The sequence below is a fragment of the Urocampus carinirostris genome, chromosome 3, assembly GCF_059441175.1.
Source record: "Urocampus carinirostris isolate Australia breed hairy pipefish chromosome 3, RoL_Ucar_1.0, whole genome shotgun sequence".
Taxonomy (NCBI): domain Eukaryota; kingdom Metazoa; phylum Chordata; class Actinopteri; order Syngnathiformes; family Syngnathidae; genus Urocampus; species Urocampus carinirostris.
The window spans coordinates 15,786,078-15,812,134 of NC_142351.1; the positions used below are offsets into that span (position 1 = coordinate 15,786,078).

Genomic DNA, 26,057 nt, shown 5'->3' on the forward strand with positions numbered 1-26,057 from the left:
ACCAAGTTAACACTATCAGAATATGAACACGGGTCCTATTAGAGTAAGCATACTCACACTTATTTTGACAGGGCCCTGCCTCATGCTCTGTGAGTTGCAGAGGTGGGTAGAGTATCCAAAAATTTTACTCAAGTAAAAGTACTTTTACTTAAAAATAAAATCCTTTCGAGTAGAAGCAAAAGTAGTCGTCCAAATACCTACTTGAGTAAAGGTAAAAAAGTACTTGGTAAGTACCTAGTAACTCTAGCGACGTTATAATTATTGAGTTTTTTTTTCAAACAACCAAACAGATCAACAAATGATCAAAGTCCTTCCAAGCAACAAAAAAATACATTTAATTTGAAAGTAGATTAAAATAATGAATGTAAATTTGTGTGATTTAATAAATAATTTAATGCAAATAGTATGAATTTAATAAATAAAGCACATGTAGCACATTAAAAGCCCCAATACTTATTTTAACGGGCTCTGCAAGCAGAACAACAAGCTAGCCCAACTTGAACAAAGCAGACATTGCATATTGTAGCTGATGTTTGGCACCCTTTTAAGGGGAACATGCTTCCAATATGAAGCCAGGGGTGCTTCTCCTCATCCGTGTTTTCATAGTCGGTAATGTTAAGGGACATTTTCGATCCATTTGATCTGTTAATTTCCTCCGCTGAAGTTGAATATGGTCACGTGACAAGGCTGCTACGTTTGAGTGGTTAAACATGGTAGAGCCTTCCGGAGTTCTGCCTCAAAATAAATGCGCCTTAGCGGAGACAGACAGACGCGTACTTACGTGGAGGGAATTTATTAAGTAACAAAGTAATGACTTCAATGTGCGTAGCGGAGTGAAAGTACCGTAATCTCTTCACAAATGTATTCAAGTAAAAGTATAGGGATTTAAAAATACTTGTAGAAGTACAAAATTTCACAAACATACTCAAGTATATGTACTCAGTTACTACCCACCTCTGGTGAATTAATAGCCATTGTTCTGCCATATTTTCTTACCGGAGGCTGATTCGACTATAACAGTAATATAACATTTGCCTTTTACATTATATATATTCCATAACACATATTTGTTAATCTAGACCAGTAGCAAGGAAGGGTAGAACACCGGAGGCATCTTTGCAAAGAAAGGAATTGCGAGCCACTAAAACAGGGCTTTTGTGGGACTTTTTTGCCTCCCATACAACGCCGGTCCATATCGGTAATGAGTAAAATACTTTTTTTTTTTTAATAAAAGCAAGTAAAATGGAGAAAAATAGTGGCTCGTATGATTGGTTCACATTTACAATAGCTTAGATCAGGGGTGTCAAACAAGTGGCCCGCGGGCCAAATCAGGCCCGCGAAAAACCCTCGGGAACGCGCAAGAGAAAAACACGCTGCAGGTTGAAATATATCCACTTGCAAAAGCCAGGTGCCCCTCACAAATGCGCTCTCTCTCCTTCTCTCCCTTTCTCTCTCTCTCTCTCTCTCTTACTCCCTTTTTCTCTCACTCTCTCTCTCTTTCACTCTCTCTCTCTCGCGCGCTCTCTCTCTCTCTCTCTCTCTCTCTCAATCTCTCTCTTCCTCCCTTTTTCTCTTACTCTCTCTCTCTCTCGCGCGCGCGCGCTCTCTCGCGCTCTCTCGCGCTCTCTCTCACTCTAACTATTTCACTTTTTAACATTTTTGTTTCTCTCTCTCTATTTTCTCACTCTCTCTTTCTGCCTTTCTCTCTTTCTTTGTCACATCCTCTCCCTCTCTTTCGATTATTTCTTTCTCTCTTTTTTTCTTTATCTCAAATCTACTATTTCGGCCCCAGAGAAAATGTTTGTTCTATCTTGTGGCCCCCCGAGTTAAAATGAGTTTGACTCCCCTGGCTTAGATAGTTCACATATAAGTTTAACTTTATAAGCAGTGACTTACATTGGATTGCAGACACCTTAAATACTTAATCATCATTGAAACCATCGACACTAACAATCAATTATTAATAAATATGTGTTATTGAATTCGCCCGAGTCAAAAAATATGACAAAATACTATTTTGAACAGGCAAAACTATTAAATGCATCTCCATTAGGTGACAGACGGCACAATAGACTTGTGTGTCCATCCTTTGCTTTTCATTCTATTAAGATACATTGATTTCCTGCAGCTTCATTCCCTTTGAGTACAATCAAACTGGGTCACATTTCAGACCGAGTGAGATTTTTGCGAGTAAATTGAGACGAGTTCATCATTTCGAGGCATTCGTATTTTGGGGATCATATTAAGTGGTGTGTTCTGAAGTTCCACTAGAAGGCAGTATATCACCGCTGAGGAGAAAACTGCTACTGCTTCTTCACAAATGATATTGGAGAGCATGCAGCCTCATCTGTTTGTAGACAGGCATTTAATAAACATCAACGCTGCTTTTTCAACAAATCGTGCATTTAAGCCTTTATAGGAGGAATAAATTACTTCGGGTCATTGAGATTGTCAATGTATGAATAACCCAACAGTTCGCTGAGACCAATTAAGTTACTACTGAATACTCATTAAGCTATTTTGGACAATTATATGCGTGCAACTTTGAGAACGGTGTGGGGAAGGTATGATAATTTGGTAGTACTCATTGCTAGGCCCACAGAATGTATAGATTAAACACATTTATATTTTATAGCTTATGAATGACCTTTGTTTCATGTTGACAATATCTGTGTATTGCAACATCCTTTGCAGCCTGGTCATCCTGGAAGCGGGATTACCTCATGTGCGGTCCCCTTCTCAAGGTTTCCTCATTTTCCTTATGCTGAGGTTTTGAGTTTTTCCTTGCCCTCATGTAGGTTTTAGATCAGGGGATGGTGTGAAAGTACCGTAAATTCCGGACTATGAGCCGGTACTTTTTTCCCAAACGTTCAACCCTGCGGCTTTTTCAGTAATGCCGCCAATTTATGTAATTTTTCTAACGGCCGCCAGCGGCGCTCGAGTACAAAAGGTAAGATTTAGACCGGTGGAATATATGTGCCGAGGAAGACTGCAACTTCTTGGCTTGTGCATAAATTAAATTAGCGTAAACATACCCTCATCATGCAAAATGCAAAAAGAAAGGCACATCAAAAAATCCACCATCACCAACGGGTTCCGAAAAGCCGGTCTGCTGCGTGACGGAGAGGAGGGCACAGAATCAGGAGTGGATGAGACTTCCAGCGACAGTGACAGCGCGAGTGAGGCTGCGGGAGCGTGGGACAACGTCTATATGACGTCTATATAGTTTCTTTCCGACACTGAGAAAGACGACTTTGATGGCTTCAGTTCTAAGGAGGAAGATGAGGTTGGTTTACCGTGATTTTTACAAGTACGGTATGTTTTTTTAACAGGCCCGTTTACTGTGTTGCGAGCGTGTTGCTACCATTAACTGCCCTGTCACAGGCACCGTTTGGGATGAAAGTTATATTATTATTATTAAAGCTTTGAAAACTCTTTCGGTGTACTGTCTTTCTTTTTTTCCTTGGATTACTTTCAACGGGACCCGGACTATGCAGGTCTGCATCAAACCTTAAGTACCGGTATCATTTTCCGTTAATTTTGTCGGCTGTGACTTTTGGACTGTGTACTCTAATGAAGGACATTCAGTTTCAATTGTGGGACTTAAAGTCGGGTTTGGGTTAATTTTGTGTTTGTGTTACATTTTTTTTATGTGGGCGCATGCGGCTTATATACAGGTGCAGCTTGTGTAAGTACAAAATCGGTTTTCCTCTTAAAATGTGGTGGGTGCGGCTTATAATCAGGTGCGCTCTATAGTCCGGAATTTACGGTAGTTTATATTCTGTGATTTATGCAGCCGATAAAGACTTCTTGTGATTATGGGTTCTACAAATAGACATGAGTTGACTTGAATCCAGACCAATAATAAAAAAACACATTCAGAGTTCAACTATTTTAAACACCTTTGTATATCTAGCAGTGGTGGGCTGTGAGGGCCTGCAAAGCCTTTTTCCTGGCCTAAAAATATCTGAAACACGTGATGTTATTTATGTTTTGTCCATCAATACCGAATGAATTATTCCAAATTGTCTGTCAGTTTACTTTTATTGCTTCTCTTTGGTTGTGCTGCTTACAGATGTGTGCTTTCATATTTAATTAGGTACAGAACGGGTAGTGTTCCTCCCCATAATCATGAAGATATGTTCCAAAATATTCCATGCGCCATGGATCACGAGAAAATAATCTATTAGGGCACAGTGTGACTGTTCCCGCTGTTGCCCATTTGGCCTTGAGCTGCAGAACATAAGAGAAGACAGACGAGCCATTCAAGGCAGCTCCCACACAGTGCTGTCTCATGGCTAGACTGTCACGTAGAGAAAGAACCGTATCTCGGCCCCGGCAGGCCTGCGCTGAGATTTGATTGCCCGAGATAAGACATGGACGAGGAGAAGCAACACACACGAATCATCAGGAAGCAGGCATTCGCAGCGTGCGCTTGTGTTATTGTCATTCCCATCGAGAAACATCCAATCAAGGATTCTCGTCCTATTTTGACTTGTCTCAGTTCTCAAAGGATTGGGAACTCCTACCGATACGAATCAAAACGTCATGAGTTTTGGTGCTTACAATTCTTAACGGCTTATGTCCAGGGTTGGGTAGGGTTACTTTAACTGGATTACTTCCAATTACTTTTGGATTACTCCAATATAATAAAAGACAAAAGAAACCAAATATTAATAAAATTCTGACTCACAACATGTGGTAAGCTTCTTCTCCTGGCTTTGATCTCTTTGATCTCCGGCGAAACTGACATAAAATGCGACAGAAACAAAATGAAAACAAATCCAAACAGCTTGCCAACATCATTTTTGCCGTTCCATGTATTCCGTTACTCCCCAAGCCTGCACAAAATTTAGTCATTTTATTCATATTTAGTTTCTTTTGTCTTTTATTAGCATATTTGGTATTGGAGTAATCCAAAAGAAATTGAAAGTAATCCAGTTAAAGTAACCCTACCCAACCCTGCTTCTGTCCAAAACATCCAAGAAATAATGTGAGAGAATGTTGAATCAAAGGTTTCTATGTGTCATTTGTCAAGACAAATGGCTGCAACTCTGAACATATTAGCAGTGATCGCCAACACAGGCACAGCGTTGCCTTCCTCTCGAATCCAGGTCTTCTTTCTTTTATGCTTCGTTCAATAAAATATAGTTGGTGTTTCAACATGATGTAATGGAGGTGCATCGTCAGGCCTGTTTTCCTTTTTTTTTTCTTTTTTTTAATACTTTTTCTTTCTTCTTCTACTTTTTATCCTGTTTTTCTGTATTTTCGTTATTTCCCTTCTTGATGTTTCTTCGTTTTCCTCATGCTGAGGCCTTTGAGTTTTTCCTTGCCCTCATGTAGGTTTCAGATCAGGGGATGATGTAATGGTCGTTTGTGCAGCTCTTGGTGCCTTTTTGTGATTAAGGGTTATACAAGTAAACATGACTTGACAGCACACTCTTTAAGGGATAAGCTTAAGTGGATTCACACTATTTGACTTTCTTCTCTTGACTGACATTGGAGCAGGGAGAGTGTTAGGGCAACGGAGAGTAACAGAAAACATACATATGTATATCATTTATACATATACATCCATCCATCCATTATCTGCACCGCTTATCCTCAGTAGGGTAGCGGGGAGCCCATCCCAGCTATCTTCGGGCAGTGGGCAGGGGAGACCCTGAACTGGTTGTCAGCCAGTCACAGGGCACTCAGACACAGACAACTTACTCGCTCATTAGCACCTGGGGACAACTTGGACCGGCCAATTAACCTAACATGCATGTTTTTGGAATGTGGGAGGAAACCGGAGTGCCCGGAGGAAACCCACGCAAGCACGGGGAGAACATGCAAACTCCACACAGGAGGTTCAATCCCATGACCTCAGAACTGTGCCGCACACGCGCTTACCACTGTTCTGCCGTGCTATATATATCTCATCTCTCATCTCATTAGCTGCACCGCTTATCCTCAGTAGGGTCGCGGGGGTGCTGGAGCCCATCCCAGCAATGGTAGGGCAGTGGGCAGGGGACACCCTGAACTGGTTGCCAGCCAATCGCAGGGCACACAGGGACAGACAACTCGCTCGCTCATTCACACCTAGGGACAATTTGGACCGGCCAATCCACCTGAAATGCATGTCTTTGGAATGTGTCAAACATACTTACAGTAGATCCCAAACGGAAACATTATAACCACCCTTGCTTTGCTCGCAGGTAATGACAAGCTGTTAAACTTCCCAGAATTTTTTGTGGAGAAATGTAGCAAAATTCTTGCCCCATCATCTCTCAGATCACCACTAAGCAGGCCTACGTTGCACAGCCCCCAACTTGATCTGAAGCCTGATGCGGCGTTGTGGAATTGCAAATGCACGCTATCAGACAGCAAGATAGATTTGAAGCGCTCCAAGGCCGGTTCGCCTGATCTTACTGGGGCAGAGAAGATGATGAAAGGATAAGATGTGCGGGAGTCGCACAGTATCACTAATCTCTCCCTGTATCTCATTTAAGTGCCAACGCATAACAGAGCAAAAGCCAAATGCAGGTCGAGGGAGGAATGGGGCTCCGACGTGTTTCCGAGCTTGAGGCTCAAGGATCACGCTAATGTCACACATGATTTTATGCGGTAATGTAACACCTGTGCTCTGCTGACATGCATCAGCATGGTTTCCATTATGGCGAGTTTGTCCAACGGGGACGGGAACAACTGTAATCTTCAGGCTTAGCCGGTAAACAAAAATCTCTGGGAATGCAAATACAAAAATAGAAAAGTGCCCATTTAGATTTTCAAGCACATAAAACATATTGTGAAAGTATAAGCAAGTTTAGTGAAATCAAAATGGACTACAAGTCACTCCACAGTCCCATTAGTAATTAAAAAAAAAAACATTTGGTGGAAACGTTTTGGACACCCTGGAGTTTAAAGTCAGATAAAAGAGTTAAGAGTGCCCGCTTTTTGGGGACTGTATTTAATTATTAAACAGTTTATAAATTGCCCTGAAGTACCTCATCATAAATTACACATCATAAATCACTTCATCTGTCTGGTGGTTTGCACGAAGACATACACTTGACAACCATTTCAAAGTTTCGGGCAACTCTAAGAACTCCAAAATACCCTAAGGAGCATTTAATTAAAAACACAATCTCAAAATAGGTTCGCCATTGTTGTATTTAGCACATACATAAGGCACAATTGATTATTGCTTTGGTTTTGATTGCACTATTATTACAAAAGAAATTGCACTTACAACTTAGGCCATTCTCCAAGCACTGAATATATTTGCCTATTTATTCTGACATTCTATTATCTTATTTTTCTCTTTTCGGTCATCCCAGAGTGCCATGTCTGGTCTCCTTGTAAACAATGTTCAAAACAATGTTATCAATTCAAACGCCAACATTTCACATAGTGATGACGCTTCACAGCAGCACGGCGGCGCAGTGGTTAGCGCTTGTGCGGCACAGTTCATGTCATGGGAACCTGTCGTGGGTTCAAATCTTCAGACTTCCTGTGCGGAGTTTGTATGTTCTCCCCGTGCTTGCGTGGGTTTCCTCCGGGCACTCCGGTTTCCTCCCACGTTCCAAAAACATGCATTTCAGGTGAATTGGCCGGTCAAAATTGTCCCTAGGTGTGAATGAGCTAGTGAGTTGTCTGTCTCTATAGGCCCTACTACTGGCCGGCAACTAGTTCAGGGTGTCCCCTGCCCACTGCCCAGAGATGGCTGGGATGGGCTCCAGCCCCCCTGCGACCCTAATGAGGATAAGCGGTACGGCTGATGAGATGAGATGACGCTTCACCCTTTAAAATTATCATGGTGCCCTTCACTAAAATGCTGCCCCCTACTACACCAACAACGCACGCGAAGATACAGAATTGTAACACTTTCACTTGCAAGTGACAATTGAAAATGTGAGTTTAAAATCAAACAATCCTGTATGAGAGGCAAATAAAATGCTTTTTGAACAGTGGTTTTAAAAGTGTGTGTGCCGCAGTTCAAAATGTACCGTACTGTATATTGCATTGGATTTGACTGCATTTTAAATGGCGCTCTTCAAGTCCCTAAACACCACCCAAAGCGCATTACAATGTATTCCACACTTACCCATTCACACACACTCACACCCTGATAAGGAGTCTGACACGCAAGGAGCCTATCTGCTTATCGGGGGCATTACAAGATGGCTGATGAACTGTTTTACACACCTGTACTTGTGCAAGATGGCCCCACTTTCAGAGCGCTGTGAGACAGCGGGTGAATGGCTTGTACAGTAAGTGAGGCAACTGCCAAGTCCCTGCTGCAGCAATTCCCTGACATGATGAGTTTCACGGCCGATAACTATTCTGGACCATTTACAACTGGAACTAACATCGAACTACGAGATGACGAACTGCTGCGCTAAAATTCTGACGAAGACATGGTTAAACTTATCGATCCCGGCTGACGCTCAAGGAAACTGTGCGGGTCAGATGTATCGACATTTCGTTCTGTATACACGTGTACACGAATGACAATGAAGTATATCTGAATCTGAATTAGGGATTCAGTGTCTTGTCCATGGACACTTTGACAGTAAACTACCTCTACCTCCCGAGCCACTGCTGCTGGGTATTCAGGTAGAAAAAACACATAATACTCGACTGACCCGATGAAAAAATGAGTGTGAAGACATACAAAATAGAAAGAGGGTAAAAGTACCTCAAAAGACAAAAATGATGGGAATTGTGCCCTATACGACCCTCAGTTTGCCGTCAGGATTTACTCTTCCTCGAGCCTTTACACTGTAAGTCAGTTGCACTGGTAAAAGCAAAAACTGTAGCAAAAACTATATCTTCCGTTGGAGGAATCTGCCACACTAAATTGTGGAAATTTGGAGGCCTGCCTTACTGAGATAAAAGAGTGGATGTCGCTCAATTTCTTGTGTCTTAACTCTGAAAAGACTAAAATGTTAGTTATTGTTCCATCTAAATGCCGTGACTTATTCTCAAAAACTGCTGTGAACATTGACAAATGTCACATCACACAGAGTGACTCAGTAAAAATTTAGGTGTCATATTTGACCCCGATTTGTCCTTTCAAACACATGTGAAGAAAATTACAAGAACCGCTTTCTTCTATCTTCACAACATTGCTAAAATTCGTCCTATACTGTCTCAGTCGAATGCGGAGATTATAATTCAAGCATTTGTTACCTCCCGTCTCGATTACTGTAATGCACTACTCTCAAGTCCAGAATCAAGAGTCTTCAGCTGGTACAAAATGCTGCAGCGAGGCTTTTAAACAGGACAAAAAAGTCCGATCACATAACGCCTATTTTGGCTAACCTGCATTGGCTCCCTGTTAGCCTAAGATGTGATTTCAAGGTTCTCTTAGTATTATACAAAGTTATACATGGACTTGCTCCCTCATATCTTTCAGATCTGATTTCCCCCTATGTTCCGGTCCGAAGCCTTCGTTTTGAGAGCGCCGGTCTTCTGGTGATCCCAAGTGTTCCGCTGGTTCGAGAGCGTTCTGCATCCGGGCACCGGTGCTGTGGAATGCTCTTCTCCTTGAGATCTGATCTGCAACCTCAGTGGAAATGTTTAAATCTAAGCTTAAACACACTTCTACTCTATAGCATATGAATAACCTATACTTTTCGTGGACACTATATCTGTACAATTTGTGATTGCAACATCCTTTGCTGTCTGGTAATCCTGAAAGGGGGATGCCACATGTGCGGTCCCTTCTCAAGGTTTCTTCATTTTCCTCATGATGAGGTTTTTGATTTTTTTCCTTGCCCTCATGTTGGTTCCAGATCAGGGGATGGTGTAATAATAGTCTGGAAAATAGTCTATTTAATAACCTGTGCAGCCCTTTGAGACTCTTTGTGATTAAGGGCTGTACAAATAAAAATGACTTGACTAGAGATGTGCCAGAGAATCATAGCCAGAGTATCATTAACGAGTTATAAAACATGACTTGAGGCCAACTGGAAGCACTTTAAATTGTGACGGGTGTGTGACTACATCCAATTAAAATGAATTTAAATGTTAAATTCCTTCTGAACTCAGAGTCATAAGAGGATGTGCAACCAACCTGCTCGGTAATATTGCTGACCTACCCTCTTGCCCCAACTCCTAAATTAGACAGCTTGAAAATCACAATACTGTTTATGGCTTATTTTATGGAACGTGAAAACGAGTTTTGGGTCTCGCCACTTAATATTAAATCTCCAGGACAGCAAGTGAAGCCAAAACCTGCCTGAAAGCAAAGAGCACCACAAGTTCACATCTGCTGTGAAGAAGACAAGTCATGCAAGTCATTTGTCATGACCGCCTCTCATTTCCTCTCACCTGTCACTCACAATAGAGATGTAAAAATAGGAAATACGGTGATGTCAAGCTGCCTGCCTCAAAGTTATAACTATGTGGCAGTTTCCACCATACAGTATGCCTGCAAAAACATCACCCTGCTTCGACATTAGCCACAATTCAAATAGACCACCCGCTGATATGTCCACTGCGAAGACGGAATCGTTGAGAAATTTTTAAAGAAAAATATAGAAAATTAAGAAACATGTTTTTTTTTTTCTAATATAGTATTTTAAAAACTGTTAAAGCACTATGATGAGTGCCATCTCCATTATGTATATTTAAGGAGATGACTTCATAATATTCACAATGTGGTTTAAATATTTAATAGTTGATAAGAATTTAACATAATGCTTAGAACTCTTGTTTTAGAGATTGTTGCCCCATCTCTGGAGATAATGGTTTCTTGGTGTCCGTTTGTTTTCAGAACCATTTAAAGTATAACCCTAAATATTTATTAACCATACATATTGAATGAGCCACCAAAATGATGCACAGTCAGGGGATGCAGGTGAGGCTGTGCCTCCCCTTGATTCCTGGAAATATAAAAATTAGAATCTATTTAAATGTTACATTAATTTAATGTTCAAGGTCTTTCTGGTTTAACTTGCCAAAGTTTTAAATGTATTTCTCAAAATTTATGAATTTTTACATAACTATTATTTATACAATTAGTATGTAACTGTCAGAATGCGAAAAAACGGTAGACCCAGACCCATAACATTTTCACACAAGCTTTATTTTATGGAAATGGGGCAGTCATGCGTGTGAACACAAACGCCAGTGATTCGGCGATCGCTGGGCGGAAGAAGTGAGAGAGAAGTCAGGCGCGGAAAAACAGGAAGCCATAGGCAGACGATATAGAAACCGGACAGGACAGACGGGATGGATACCAGATACAGGATAGACGAGCAGATACCGGACAGGATGGAACAGATGGGATCGATACCCGATACTGGAGAAAGGTACCTGACAGGACAGGACAGACGGGATCGATACCGGATACTAGTTACACGAGCAAGATACCGGACAGGACGGGACAGACACTAGATACTGGATACACGAGCAGGATAAAGGAACAGATGGGACAGACGGGATCGATACCGGATACTGGAGCAAGATACCGGACCGGACGGGACAGACGGGATCAATACCGGATACTGGATACACAACAGGATACCAAACAGAGTCAAAATACACGTCTTGCAAGTGAAGAGGTTCGTTGACGGACTGACCAGGAGTGACTGGAGTACTGAGTTTAAATAGAAGGGGAATCAATCAGGCAACAAGCAGCAGCTGGCTCCAAATGAGCGGGCACAGGTGAGGGCAATGAGTAGTCATGAGAGAAACGTATTAGTGTTGAGCGTCTTGCAGATGCAGAGAGAGACAAGCAATTCTGTTGCTTTAGTGCAGAGGGCGATAGAGAGACCAATTATTCTGATTTGGAGCGCACCTTAGCTCCAAACAATAGAATTACGTGAAAAGTGATATTACCATATTGATACTAGCATTAATAATAATAATAATAATAATAATAATTTCCTTTGTATTGTCATTCTTTGTAACAATGTACACAGAACGAAATGTCGATACACCTGACCCGTTGTAGCGAGTCGATGCAGCCGCAGCCAACAGAGGGCGCCGCCATTATACCAATTAGGTATGTCTCGGTCGAGGCGCGAACCAGCGACCTCCCAGTCTCAAAGCGGGCACACTACCATCTAGGCTACTGAGCTCATTGCATAGACTTTTTTACATTATGAAGGGTCTATTAAGGCTTTCATTTGAAAAGAGAAGCATTTGGAATTCTTAAAGTAAGACAATACAACATTCTATTTCAGTGCAATTTTTTTACATCGCTTTCTTGGTCAGCCATTCCATGATTTATAAGATGTATGCTTATTTATTTTTAAATCCGAATCTTCCACACAAACTAACCACATGTCACCCGGCCACCACCAATTTAAATATAGTATTTAGATTAATAATGGGGTTTCAGAATATGAATAACTAATAAAAACAGATAGTTTGTGTTTCTTTGGAGTATACATTTTGTGTCATATACTGTAATCATCTATGTTGCCTAGAGCAAAGAGAATAATCATGGTGAACATGCTTTTTGAAGTTAAAACTATTTGGTTGTGATTGGTCATTAGCTAGAGGGGTTGATCTTAACCTGAGTTCAGTCAGACCCCTAGGGGTTCGGTGAGTCACTTTCAGGAGTTCAGTGGAGCCTCTGCCGCTGAAGTGGTCAGAAAATTATTGTTGAGATGACTCCGCAAACATTCCACTTCTTGACAACTGTGCGAGTAAGATCGAAGATGTGCAATTGACGAGATTTCTGTACCTGTGGTATTGAAACAAGCAATTTAACATTGATAAGTATTTTGACGGATATTTCCCTGCACAGGGTAAGCCGGCCATCCACGCTTGATGATGAGGCAGAATAAGTCAATGATGAATACCAACGACACTCTCAACATTTGGGTGTCAACAAATGGTATCCATTTATTGTCAAGAAAGCCCTAGAGCGTTATTTTTTACTATTTTCTAGTAAAAACAACAAAAACATGACAATATCATTTGCGAAGCCACAGATACTTGAACTGTTCTCTCAAAGAAAACAGCATAGGTCACACTGATTTGTAGTTAAATTATTGTGAGTTCATGCTCCGTGTTGGTTTTGCTCGTCATGGTTAATGTTGTGCACCAGGGAAAAACTATACGTCTTGACTTTAAAAGTTTATATACATATTTTACTACACACAAAAGTAGGATTCAGTGAACGCACATATGAAACTGGTGGGTGGTTAACAACCACTGAGCTAGAGCAACATTAATGTGATCAATACTCAATATTAACTATCAAAATGGCCACCCTAAGAGATTGATAAAAAAACAGGAGGAAATTCTTTGAGTTGACTTTTGCTTTATAAGAAAGCATTCAAAATGATTGCTGTTTTAAGAAACCAAACCTTTTAAGAGGTGCCCAATACCGTTAAAAATGTGCTATTTTGATACCGATCTACATCGAAAAATGAATTACGCGACTAAAGGAAATCCGAAATTATTGTCATAAATGCAGCCAGAGAGATGTTAGAAATGGTGGCTTCATTTAAGCCTTCAAATACAGTTTATGCACACGGCAGAGCATTCTGGATGAAAAACAATGGAGGCACAGGAAGAGCAGAGAGGAAATAAACACATCCCTGCCCGCTTTTGTCTCTCGGCCAATGGTTCAGCAGCACAACTCGGCAAAGGGAAGGGCACGGAGAGTGTCACATTCTTCTGTTTTACTGAGACAAAGCAACTTTGCTCGAGCCTCTTCGCAATCAAAACGATGCGTTCCGCCGGGTTCTGTAATTAACTCGGGCAGAAGGATGGAACAGAAGCTGCAAAGCCAACTGAAGGCTTTTAACGATACTCCAAACACATTATAGAAGTGAAGCCTCCCTTTTACTGGTCTGTTAAAATGTTTCTATCTGAAGGTGTCAACATGTTAAAAACTGCAGAAGTAAAAAAGTAGCAATAAAAACTGGCCTCCAACAAATTGGCGGGGTCTTTTCTTTTTTTCTCTCATCCACACCACAGAGTGTTAGTTGCTGTATGTGACAAATGTCAAGACAGTAAATCAGTAAACAGAGAAAAAAAAGTAAACATCCCAGGACCTCATGGCATTATGTGTTGGGGTGTATGTGTGAGAAATCAATCTTTGAAGCGATAGCAGTGTCAACGCTTTCGTAAAGGCTGTTCACACGATTCAGCAATGAATGAGAAAAGAAGGTCTGGCTCTCAGTCTCTGCTTGAGTTCATCCAAGTATAGGCCAGTCATTTTAGCTCACAACAAACTCCATAGGTGGGCATTCCTGGACTTACAGATTGCCTGGTCATTACAACAGCTTGAAAAAAAAAAATCAAGATTTCTGGCCGCTAGTGTAATTGTCACTAAACAGAGCAAGTACTGATGGATTGCCAGCCTCCACCTGCTTGTTTAGACAATGACTAACCAATAAAAGACTAACTAAATGCCGACTTTTGTCAGTCCTAAAATTGTTGTGACACCATCTTGTTACACTTGTCTATATAAAAATGATATATTGATAATGACAGTTTAGTTTGAATTAATACACTGGTGAAAGGGTCTACAGAAGAAACAGCCACGAATTGACTTTAATATTCATGTCTCAATAAACTGCGCTTTGTGTCAATTCAAATGTATTTGTATATCCCCTTAAGTCTCAAATAACTTCACAGACCACCATTACAAAAAACGTTGATCTGAAAACCAAAAAGAGGGTAAAGAAAAACTCAAAAAGCCTTAACATGAGGAAAATTAAGGAACTTTGAGAAGGGGTGACACATGAGGCAATTCCCCTTCCAGGGTGAACAGGCTGCAAGTACATGCAAGGCCATCAACATACATCCATACAGCCATCACCTGCACCGGTAGGGTCACGGATGTGCTGGAGACCATCCCAACTTTCTTTGGGCAGTGGGCAAGGGACACCCTGAACTGGTTGCCAGCCGGCCGCAGGGCAAACAGAGACACACAACTCACACGCTCATTTACGCCTAGGGACAATTTGGGCCGACTGATTAACCTGACATGCATATTTTTGGAATATTGGAGGAAACCGAGTGCCCAGAGGAAACCCATGCCAGCACAGGGAGAACATGGAAACTCCGCACAGGAAGCTGGTGGCTGCATGGATTATAACCCATGACCTCAGAACTGTGCTGCGGGCACGCTAACCACTCAGCCGTGCCACCCATCAACAGACATTTTTAAAATTAAATACAAGTCACAACAGAATGGTAAAGGTACGGTTGACAGCTTCCTGTCCGATGCAGCAGGTACTAGATGAGTGATGTCAAACTCAGTTTGGTTCTGGGTCCCTGATCCAGACTTTCAGTTCTGAGGGGGGCCGGAGCAGTACAAGAACGTCAACTCCAAATTTGTAATATTTATTTTCATTATTATGCTTTATCATTCAGCCTATATTGGTAACCTAGCCTACATGTTATAAAAACAGATGACAAGGGATCTTTTCTCAAAGCAACACATTTATTCACAAACAATGGGGCAGTTTAATTTTTGGCATGGAATGTATTAACTGTTTTATTTTAACAGTAGAGTGAATGCATTTTAACACATGAACCAACTCACCACACAATACAAACTAAACACTGCCCGACTAGTGGCCAGAGAGAACATTTAGTTTACATGTATATAAAAAAATCACGACTTTTGATATGAATTAAATAGAAACTCCCTTCTTCTTTGACATACTAACAAGTTTATAGTGGGCCATATGTTTAAAATACCTGTTCTAATGATGATGGCTGCCAGGGGGCCAGTTTAAGTTCACAATTTTCTCCCAAAACTACAAGCATGGAATTGTCTAAGTTTGTTGCTGAATGCCGATAAAATCCACAAAATGCAAGTTAATTGATCAATCCATCCCTTATCTGTACCGCTTATTCTCAGTAGGGTCGCGGGGTGCTGGAGGCCATCCCAGCTATCTTTGGGAAATGGGCAGGGGACACCCTGAACTGGTTGCCAGCCAGTCGCAGGGCACACAGAGACATATAACCATCCACAGGTTCATTCATACCTAGGGACATTTTGGGTCCACAAATTGACCTGCAATTAATGTTTTTGGAATGTGGGAGGAATGCCCGGAGGCACCCCATGTAGACGCAGGGAGAATATGCAAACCCCCCACAGGAATCCCGGAAGCTGCATTTGAACCCGGGATCTTTGAACTGACACGCGCTAACCACTAATCCACCATGCTGCCCCAAGTTTAATCATTTTTATGCAAATACATTATTCAAAAGGACCCAGAAATATTGTCGGGACTGAACTCATCGTAGATGGACGCATAGAAAATTAAAAGGTCTGAGGAGTCAATATTTTAAATAGTTCTCATCATGAATGTCATGTAATAAAGAGAAAAACGACCATCTGACCTGCTTTTTTTTCTAATGAAGGCATCGGTGATACTATGAGGATACCTTTTGCCTGTGGCATGCATATTTGCCTTTGCCATTTGGAAAAAGGAACTTTTAATGCTAATTAAATACAGGTTTTGAGGCAATCAGTCAGAGATATCCTTTTATAACTCAATGCTTAAACAAGGCCAAAACAGCAATGTACTGGCCATGTGACAAAAGTATGGCCACAAAGTAAAATCATGCAGTTTATGTACTGACCTTCCACAACTGAATTTTCTCCTTTAAACATGCAAGGTAGTTTATGAAAGACAAAATATTTCAACAGAGATACTGTTGCTGGACACAGGGCCCTGGTCAAAGTTTTGGAGAGTACATTGCATGGAAGCAAACTGATCGAATCAGGGTTTGTGTATCTGAATCATTCCTGCCTTTTGGCCTCCTTCAGTCAGTTGGAGCATGCACCAGGCAATCAATAAGCTTTGCCATCTCAATGGACGGACTAAAGATAATAAAATATTTTAGTGCAGTCACTTTCCACAATGAACATGATAAATCATGCAAATTATTTGGATGAAAACTGAGCTGTTTGTTTCGATGCAAACGGTCAGTTGTATCACTATAAAATGCTCATTCCCAAAAACACTTTTCCAAATCAGCTCAATATTAATTAGCAGTTTTACGACTTTATATTTTTTGATGTATTTTGGAACAAAACGGGGTGCTACCACCTTTGTGTTGAAGATGGAGCTAGCCGAAGAGGCAAAGCTCTCGATTTACCAGTCAATATACACAGGGTTGGGAGGGTTAAAATTGTAATCCCATAAAGTTACTAGTTACCTGTTGAAAAATGTAATCAGTAACGTAAGCCAAATACAGCAGTATTGCAGTAATGAACTTGATTACTTCAGAGTTTCAAAACCAGAGGATAATAAAAGATACAATAAACATAATATATACAAAATTCCTACGTTTTGTTTAAAGGTGCCGTACAGAATTTGAAAATGTACTTGCTGACGCCATCTTCTGGCTTAAATCATCATTGCAGCTTCCGACAACCTCCTTGTATGGCGTTTTTTAGACGCATTCGAATAAACTCTTCTTTTTTCATCTTTTTGAGGGTTTGGATTAGCGTTTGAAACACTTCTATCTCACTCTAACCAAGAAAACTGCAAAAACGCGCATGAAATCACCCTTACTTATTTGTTTCTGTAACTGTAACAGAATAACATGTTTTTTTTGGTATCCTAATTATGTAACGTCATTACTCCCTAAGCCTGGAAATACATTCCTACCCTCAGCTATGGTCACAAGCTGCTGGTCATGACCATAAGAACAAGCAACCGAAATTAGTTTTCTCCGCAGGGTTTTCATGTTCTTCATCCCTGTTCCTCTGCTTTTGAGAGGAGCCAGTTGAACTGGCTTGGGTATCTGGATTCAATGCCTCCTGAATGCCTCTTTGGTGAGGGATTCTAGGCATGTTCCGCCAGTTGAAAAACCCGAGAATGACCCAGGACACGATGGAGAGACGATTTCTCTTCGATGGCATGGAAACACCTTGGGGTCCTACAGAATGAGCTGGACCAAGTGGCCGGGAGCAGGAAAGTCTTGGCCTCCCTGCTGAAGGTGCTACCCCTGGACCTGACTTCAAAAAAGTGAATGTCTATGGATGGATGCTACCACTCTAAATAACAATGGGCAAGTAACAATATCACGTACTGGTGTGATACGAACTTAATTTTCTCACCTCATGGACGATTTATGATCAAAAAGTATGAATTTCAAATTATCAGAATAATTTTAGGTTCTCCAAGTTATGGAAACCCTTCCACCAGTATATTTATTCAATGCAAGGGAAAAATAATTTTTGTATAAAGTAATCCCTCGCAATAACACGGTTCACCTTTCACGGTCTCGCTACTTCACGGAATTTTATTGTACATCGTTTTCTGCATTCTGAAAACATTGATTTTATTTAGTCATCCTTCAATAACCAAACAATTCAATAATTACCTTTTAATCATTCTAATGGAGATGATTTTTATTCAAAGTGTGTGATAAGTTTATTCATTTTTTTAATATTGGACACCCTAATATTGGAGATTGCATAGGATTTCAGTCCAACATTTTGACTGTTGTTGCGCACTGCTGTTTGTAGTTTTGACTGTTACGCACTGTTTACATGCTTGTCATGTAGCTGGTCTTTGATTTCCAAATCTTTGAGGGCGGATCTGCTTTTGTAACTTAGGAGAATTAATATCAAGAAAGCCCCCGGTGCAGGTCTTTCAGAAACAAGTTGGAATTTCTCATCTGAGGTTTGGGCTATCCACTCTTCTCCTTGCAAGTTCAAAATCTATTGTTGTCTTCTCTCCTCATTTTGAGTCTCTTATTAAACTTATCAGGATGTAAAAAAATCCACGTTATACCGTTACACCACTGGGTCGGCCAATAAGATGAAATTTATTATCAAAATTCTGGAAATATATCTGACATCGAGAATAGTTCATCTCGATCGGTTTGTTTGTGTGCTCTCTCAACAAACTTGTAAAGTACTTTAGTCCAACAACAAGGAGGCTTAACAACACAAGCCAATTAGAGCGCATACTTAACAGCAACAAAACTCAAATGTATATGCATCTCTTCTCAAAACGGTTTTATTTCGGAGTGACAGGACAATTTTGTTTATTCGTTTCAAAACTTGATAGATTTTGACTTTTTAACAGTTCAAGGATAAAAATACATCTCAAAATAGATATCAAAGCTAAAAAAAAAAATTGATATTTCATTCCCTTATCCAAGTATCAGTAAAAAAATAATCAACCGCAGCCACTCTCTACTCCGCACTGGCACAACGCCGGTACTGGATTATCAGGTAATTGTCTTTGACGTTAATCTTGCAGTGCTTTCAGCTCTACTGGTGCTGGGTCAACACAATAACCTCAGCTAATAACATTACGCCTTCATTGGCCACAGCAGGTCACATGCATCTTTTTTTCAAAAGCAAAACGAAGCAGGATACATACCTTTGCTTTTGCAAGCGGTAGTCAAAGGCAAAGAAAGACGGAAGCAAATAAAACACAGAGAAGCTGCTTATATCTAGACATAGTTCCTGGTAGGTGCTCATAGATGACAATCATTCATGGGCTAGCAAGTGCAGTCAAAACTCCATGTAACATTTGGTTTTGCAATGCACACAAGTGCATAATCGAACACGGGTTTAAAAGAAGAACTTAATACTGGGTTTTGCATCAACAACTTATTTCCTTTCACAATTGTTCATCAAATATAACTGTTAAGATACAGGAGAGGAACAAGACAAGAAAGAAAGGAAAATGGGTGATATGGTGAGTTGGGGAGGAGCAGCACAAAAAAGAGCTAAGAAGGAAAACGATTTATGTCTATCCTGTGGGAAATGTTCTTTTACCATTTCTGTTTTGCTGCTGCGCAGACAGCAATGAATGTGATGAGCAGCCTCTTGAGATTGCATAAACTTTTAAACAACTCTCTAATGTTACGTTGTATTGGACTATATTCTATCACTTTGTTGCCGTGTCTGTCGATGTTAAAGAAAAAGCAGGGGTGGGGGGATATATAATTTATAATGTCTGCAGTGAGACTGCATACGGTTTGATAAACATACAGGAACACATTTGTATACACAACTAGGAAGAGGGCAGATGTTTTCTTCATTTTTTTAGATCAATTGTCAATCTGACACTTTTAAATACGATGCATATTAGCGCTACATAAAAACTGGAAGCAGTTCTAGAAATGAACGCCCAAACCACCAGGCCACGGACCGATACAGTAAGGTGGGTTGTTTGGTACCAGGCCACAAAAGTAAGTTCCATTACTTTTTGCTTATTTATTTTCTACTGAAACCGCTATGGTCACACAGGACCTGATCTGTAGTTTTGTGGTGGTGCGTTTTAATTAAAATCAGTGTGGTTGGTGTTGAACGGTGCAACTGTCACGTTGGATGCAAAGATCCCCGTCCAAGGATATATATATATATATATATATATATATATACATACAGTGAAGAAAATAAGTATTTGAACACCCTGCTATTTTGCTATTTCTCCCACTTGAAAATCATGGAGGGATCTGAAATTGTCATCATAGCTGCATGTCCACTGTTTTCGACATCCCGAAAAAATGTTTTTTTTTCCCATAACATCCTCACCTGGAGGGGGCTAACAAAAATATCTGCTGGGTACCCAAAGACCAAAAACCTCAAGGCAAAAAAATGAGAAGAAAAATTATATGCTTTGGTCATTTTGAATAACTTATGAATCTTCTGTCAGATTCTATTACTCAATTTTGGTTACACAACAGAATATAACAGAATCTAGACATCAAATAATACATGCTATCCCTTTAAAGCAGAAGTAAATGGAAGAAGACCAAGAGGAAGGCCGCGATTGACGTGGATGGATGGTGTTATGAATGCACTGCAGGAAACAGGTCTAAATATAGTGGAAGCTAGAGTTCTTGTTGGTGATAGGAATGGATGGAGAGGTGTTGTGGAAGGATAGTGGGATGTTCGGACACGTTCTAAGGGATGGGCAGAGCACTTGTATGATACGGCAGGGGTAAACCAGTTAAAGCTGTCGGGCCCTGCTGTTGAACAGATCGGTGTGTTGTGTCACCCTGTTCCGCTTCATCTAGAGGGACGAAAGCATGACCAACTTGGGTGACGAGGTGCTGCACTGTATGTTTGGGCATTTGGGTTGGCTTAAAGTAGTCTTTTCAACACCTTGAAAAATACTTTTTTTTAATTTTTTTTAACCTAAAATTATTTTTGGATGTAACGATTCTTACTAGGTGGGAAAGGACCCTATACACTCTTCATGAAATCATAACTATACTTTGTTTCAGTTTACCAATGTGGTGTTAAAGAGTGAGCGTACGTTGAGTGTCAGAGAAGGATGGGGGGAAATCGAAGAGTTATCAATGCACAAAAGAATGAAAACCAGCAATTTGCTTAAGCATACTCCATACAAACTTAAAAAGGAGCACATGAAACGCAATGACAGTGAGTGAGGTATGTGCCAGAAATAGTAGCATGCTGCCGTGTTACCAAAAACAAACCAGCCGAGATCTTAGACTTCAGAAACTTCTAAACGCAGCTGTTTAAAAATAGAACAAGCGCCTTTTATACACTGGGATTTATTTGTGGGCTGTGCACGAGCCCAAAGTGGGTTATGGATTAGTCGCTGGCTGTTTGATGACGAAGCATGCAGCCTTGGGAGGCGTCTTTGAAAGCCATCTGCAGCCTTTTGAAGCCCCCTGTCTCTCCCACCGCCACCGCCTGCGCTTACATCTCTGCACTTTTCCGCAAACCTCCATCATAGCTCAGCTCTTGCTAATGGGCGAGGAGAGCCGTAGGCGCATACAGTAGATACCAGCGTCATATTTCATTAAGGTTTGTAAGATCTTTTGCCTGGGCATTTGGTTTCAAAAATAGCCATGCGGCATTCAACCTGTTGCGCTCTGAACAACTGCTGAGGATCACACTTGAGGGCATCGCGGTTAGAGTTCAAAAACACAACAGTGGGAATGGATTCCTGCGCCATGGGGACAAAGAGGGTATCGCGAAAGGAAAATATTACAGTACCCGAAGGAAGCAGACTTCCACTTGCGACCTGGGATGACTCCTCTCCCGCTACCGGACACGGTGCTTCCTGGTGTCTCTGTGACTTGGACAGGCAACGAGGCATGTCTCCTGCAGGAAATGTTAAGATTACTTACAGGTACAAATGCTTTGAACAATGGAAGAACAGGAAAAAGCTGACGACATGAAAGGATAAAGACATGACTCCGCCTCATTCAGGCATCGTTTTTCTTTTGATGTGGTTCAATTTTACTTTTGATCTTATTATAAGTAAGATCCGGCCTAAAAAATCCAACCCGGCTCGGGTCTGTGGGTATTAAACCCCCAACTAGCCCAAGCCTGACCAATTAACTTGATTTGATGGCCCGAGTTGAAGCAAGCTCGAATTTTCAAATTTGACTTTGCTCGGGCTCGTCCTAAGATCTTACCTCTTGAAATTGTGTGTACTCTGTAGTCAAACTAAACATATATTACAGTATTCTCCGCACTACAAGGTGCACCAAATTATAAGGCACAACCCCCCAAACAATATTTTTTTATGATATATTTTTCACACATAAGGCACACCGGACTGCGAATCACATCTTACAGAGGCGAGTCAGACTCTTTTTCGTTCAACTGTCCGACGTGGTCTTGAAATATTTGTGCATCACAGAGCTACCGCCCTAAAAAGGAAGGTCTTTTTATCATACTTTGCAAGTAGCCTTTTTATTTGCCGTATCAAGGCTAAAATGCTTCAAAATTTTTGAATTTTTCGTACGTGTACTTGATGTTGACACCGTCATTTCTGTATGTTAACACTCGGGACAGACGCTATTGTGCATGAGCGACTCTCAGAGGAGATTGAATTCATGTAGAGATGCCCCACTCTGTTGGAAAACTGTGTTCGGCAACAAAAGTCAACAAGGGAATTCATTGTCGACTATTTCTACCATCATTTTTTGTTGACAATATCGACTAATCATTGCAGTATGTCCAATGACCACAACATAGTGATAACATAGGGTGTTATCCTAGAAATGAATATCAAAGTGGTAGGAATTGGTATGAATCAGTCACAAAAAGTAGCTCTCAGCCTCAAACCTACCCCCAAAAACGACCCAGAAAGGCTGTACTTGCCCATGACACACCACAGGAAGTGCTGCCACTTCCACCCCGGCGGTTATACTGTACAAGCCTCAAGTGTACCATATTTTGTGCACAGTAAGGCAAACCTAAGGAAAGGCTCTGGCAACCAATACATTCTCACTTATAGACCAAAAGGCGATAACAGCATAGAGTATGAAGGAATAATAATGATAATAATAATAGCATACTGCATGATATGTCATTATATATGACCAATATGCCATATGTAGAAATAAATTAATAAATAAACACTTACAAATATATGCTGTAAACACAGGTAAATAAATCATATAACAATGTAATATACGACACTTATTCATTTACGCATTTTCTAATGTATTTTGTCGTGTATTACAAAAAAAAAAAAAAAAAATCTAATAAATGGAAAATGCATAAATAAATGAATACATTGCACATGTCATGTACTTAGGTGTTATGTAATTCATCTACATGTTAATTAACTATATGGCATGTTGAAAAGGATTTAGTGGAAGCTAGTTCTCTTGGTAGTGATAGGAATTGAGTGGGGAGGTGTTTTAAAAGGATAGTGGGATGTTTAGACGTGTTCTAAGGGATGGGCAGGACACCTGTATGATGCGGCAGGGGTAAACCAGTGAAATCTGTCGGGCCCTGCTTTTGATTAGAAGAGTGTGTTGTGTCACCCTGACCCGAGTGACATGGCCGCTTTCCTGAGCATTTGGGTTGGCCATGGTCCAAACATTTTTGTGTGTTTTTTTGCTACTTTTTCCTTTTTTAATTTTCTTTGTTTTTGTATGTGTTGGTCTTGCTGTTGGTCACCCCTCTCGAGGGATATCAACAGAGTAGATGGATAGATAGAGAGATAGCATGTATCTGTAAGTATTTATTTATTTATACAAATCTTCTACATATGGCAGGATCGGTGCCCTATACGGAACAACTTCAATACAACCTGCACAATGTGTGCCCTGGCAGAGTGAAGAAATGAGCTGGCTTTTTTTCTGCTTTCAATTTATGCTCTGGTTAGGTTGTCCGCCTCACAGTTCAGAGGTCCCAGGTCCAATTCCAGTTAACGGCCTCCCTGTGCGAAATTTGCATGTCCTCCCTGTACCTCGGTAGGTTTTCTCCTGGCACTCCAGTTTCCTCCCACATTCCAATAACATCTGTGGCAGTTTTATTGGTTGCATGAATGCGTTTGAGAGTGGTTGTATTTGTATGTGTGCCCTGTGATTGGCTGGTCACTGCTTGATGTCAGATGGGATGGCCTCCAGAAGTCCTGTGAGGATAAGTGGGTCAGAAATTGAATGGATGAATAACACTCTTTTTTTTCTGCAGGTGCAAGTGCAGGTCGAGGATAAACTAAAGAAGGCGGGAGTAAAGGTTAGGGGGCAGAATGGCTCCTTCGCAGTTTGAGTTGCCTTTGAAACGAAAGAGAAAGAAAATAGGTGGCTGTGAGTTACAGGGACTCTTCTAAAACAGCTCATATCTACTAGACTGATGTGTTAAACGTTGGATTTAAAAAAATAAAAAAAGACAAAAAAAAATATTAAAAAAAGACAAAAAAATATATATATATTAGCAGTGTCTGAAACTCATGACAAAAAATTACCGGACACCAGGGCAGACAACTCTGAAAAGTTCCCTGCCCAGCCATAAAGTTGTTTGCCCCATTTTTCACAACTTGAAACACAAAAAGATGACTAATCGCAAAAAAAAAAAACATTGTTGTAAAGTATTAAGGATTTATAATTGGAATATATAAGAGAAAAACACTTTAAAATTAGGTTTATTATAAATCTGCTTAAAACATTTATTGCATGTATATGACATCACTGTTTTCCATCTGCCATCAGTATGTACCTGTGTTTACTCATCTTCAATAATGCAATGTTTGCATTGCGTTGTCTGCTGCAAGCCACGTGAACTCCTCTTTCCATGATGCTCTTAATGTACATTTATTGTTTTGTAGCGTCATAAATTTGGTTTCTTTTGAACATTTCCTCTGGGGGCTGAGGTTATGGCTTGATTCCTAACCACTTATCCATTGGAAAATTATATGCAAATGCAAGAACTTATTACGTTTGGGAAAGTCCGGAAGCACAAAGTTATTCGATGCAGGCTTCTGATTGGCTGCAGGGTATGCAAATTACAAAACGTACCAAAATTGAAATTACGAAATTTACAACCGAACAACGATTTCAAAATCGGAATAAAGCAAACGTTTGATTTTAAAAATAAATTTAAAAAAAATGTAAAAAGATTTTTTTTTTCTTGAAAAAAATTGTCGGCTACTCGGGCGCAGACGTATTGTAAGTTGCACGCCCGACGTAAAAGATGCACGGGTTACCACAATACATTTTTGTATTAAACATTCTAGATTTCATTACATTCTAAAAGGATGTACTTCCAATCTGACAACATGACATAACAAAGAATTACAGGTATTGTAATTTTAAATATGCATTGTACGCTTTGCCGTACAGTGGTCATATTTTAACCTCCACACGCTTTCATGTAGCAATTGTCTGGACATTGACTATGTTTGACTGACAGTCATTTTCTCTTTTTCCCTCTGTTTATTTAAATACAAAGTTATCATTAATTTAAAATCTACAACTTCCTTGTACGAAAAAAATACCAATTAAAAAAATAGCTGACTGGAAAAAAAACGGCGCTTGTTTACATGCTAATATTATCGATTTTATATTCAGTTCGAAGGTATTGATTTTTAGACACTTGTATGATGTTCAGTTAGTTTGTTCTCAAAGTCGACTGGCTGCCACTATTTTATGTATTTGCTGAATATGCGGGTGTGACTAGTGGGTTGCATTACTTCACTGTGGAGCCCTACTTCTTCATCATCAACGTCCTTCTCCTTCTCTGAGAAACGGTCTTTGCGTTATGATTTTCTTAGCACAACTATATGACAATCACTTTGATCAGAATTTTGTTTTGAATGCCACTTTGATTTTTAACGTTAATCACCATGTTTTCCACCAAATGTCAACAGTGCAAGGCATGATGGGTAACTGGAAACCCATCT

At 40.4% G+C, this 26,057-nt stretch overlaps 1 protein-coding gene across 2 annotated transcripts in view; it reads right to left on the reverse strand.

Annotated features, from left to right (window-relative positions):
• The window catches only part of LOC148368920 (IQ motif and SEC7 domain-containing protein 1-like), a 222,316-nt gene that overhangs the window by 118,457 nt on the left and 77,802 nt on the right, over positions 1-26,057 (reverse strand). For both annotated transcript variants that reach the window (XM_088330830.1, XM_088330835.1), the window contains exon 3: positions 21,911-22,018. In XM_088330830.1, coding sequence (XP_088186956.1) covers positions 21,911-22,018 — 108 coding nt within the window. The remainder of the gene's footprint in view (positions 1-21,910; positions 22,019-26,057) is intronic.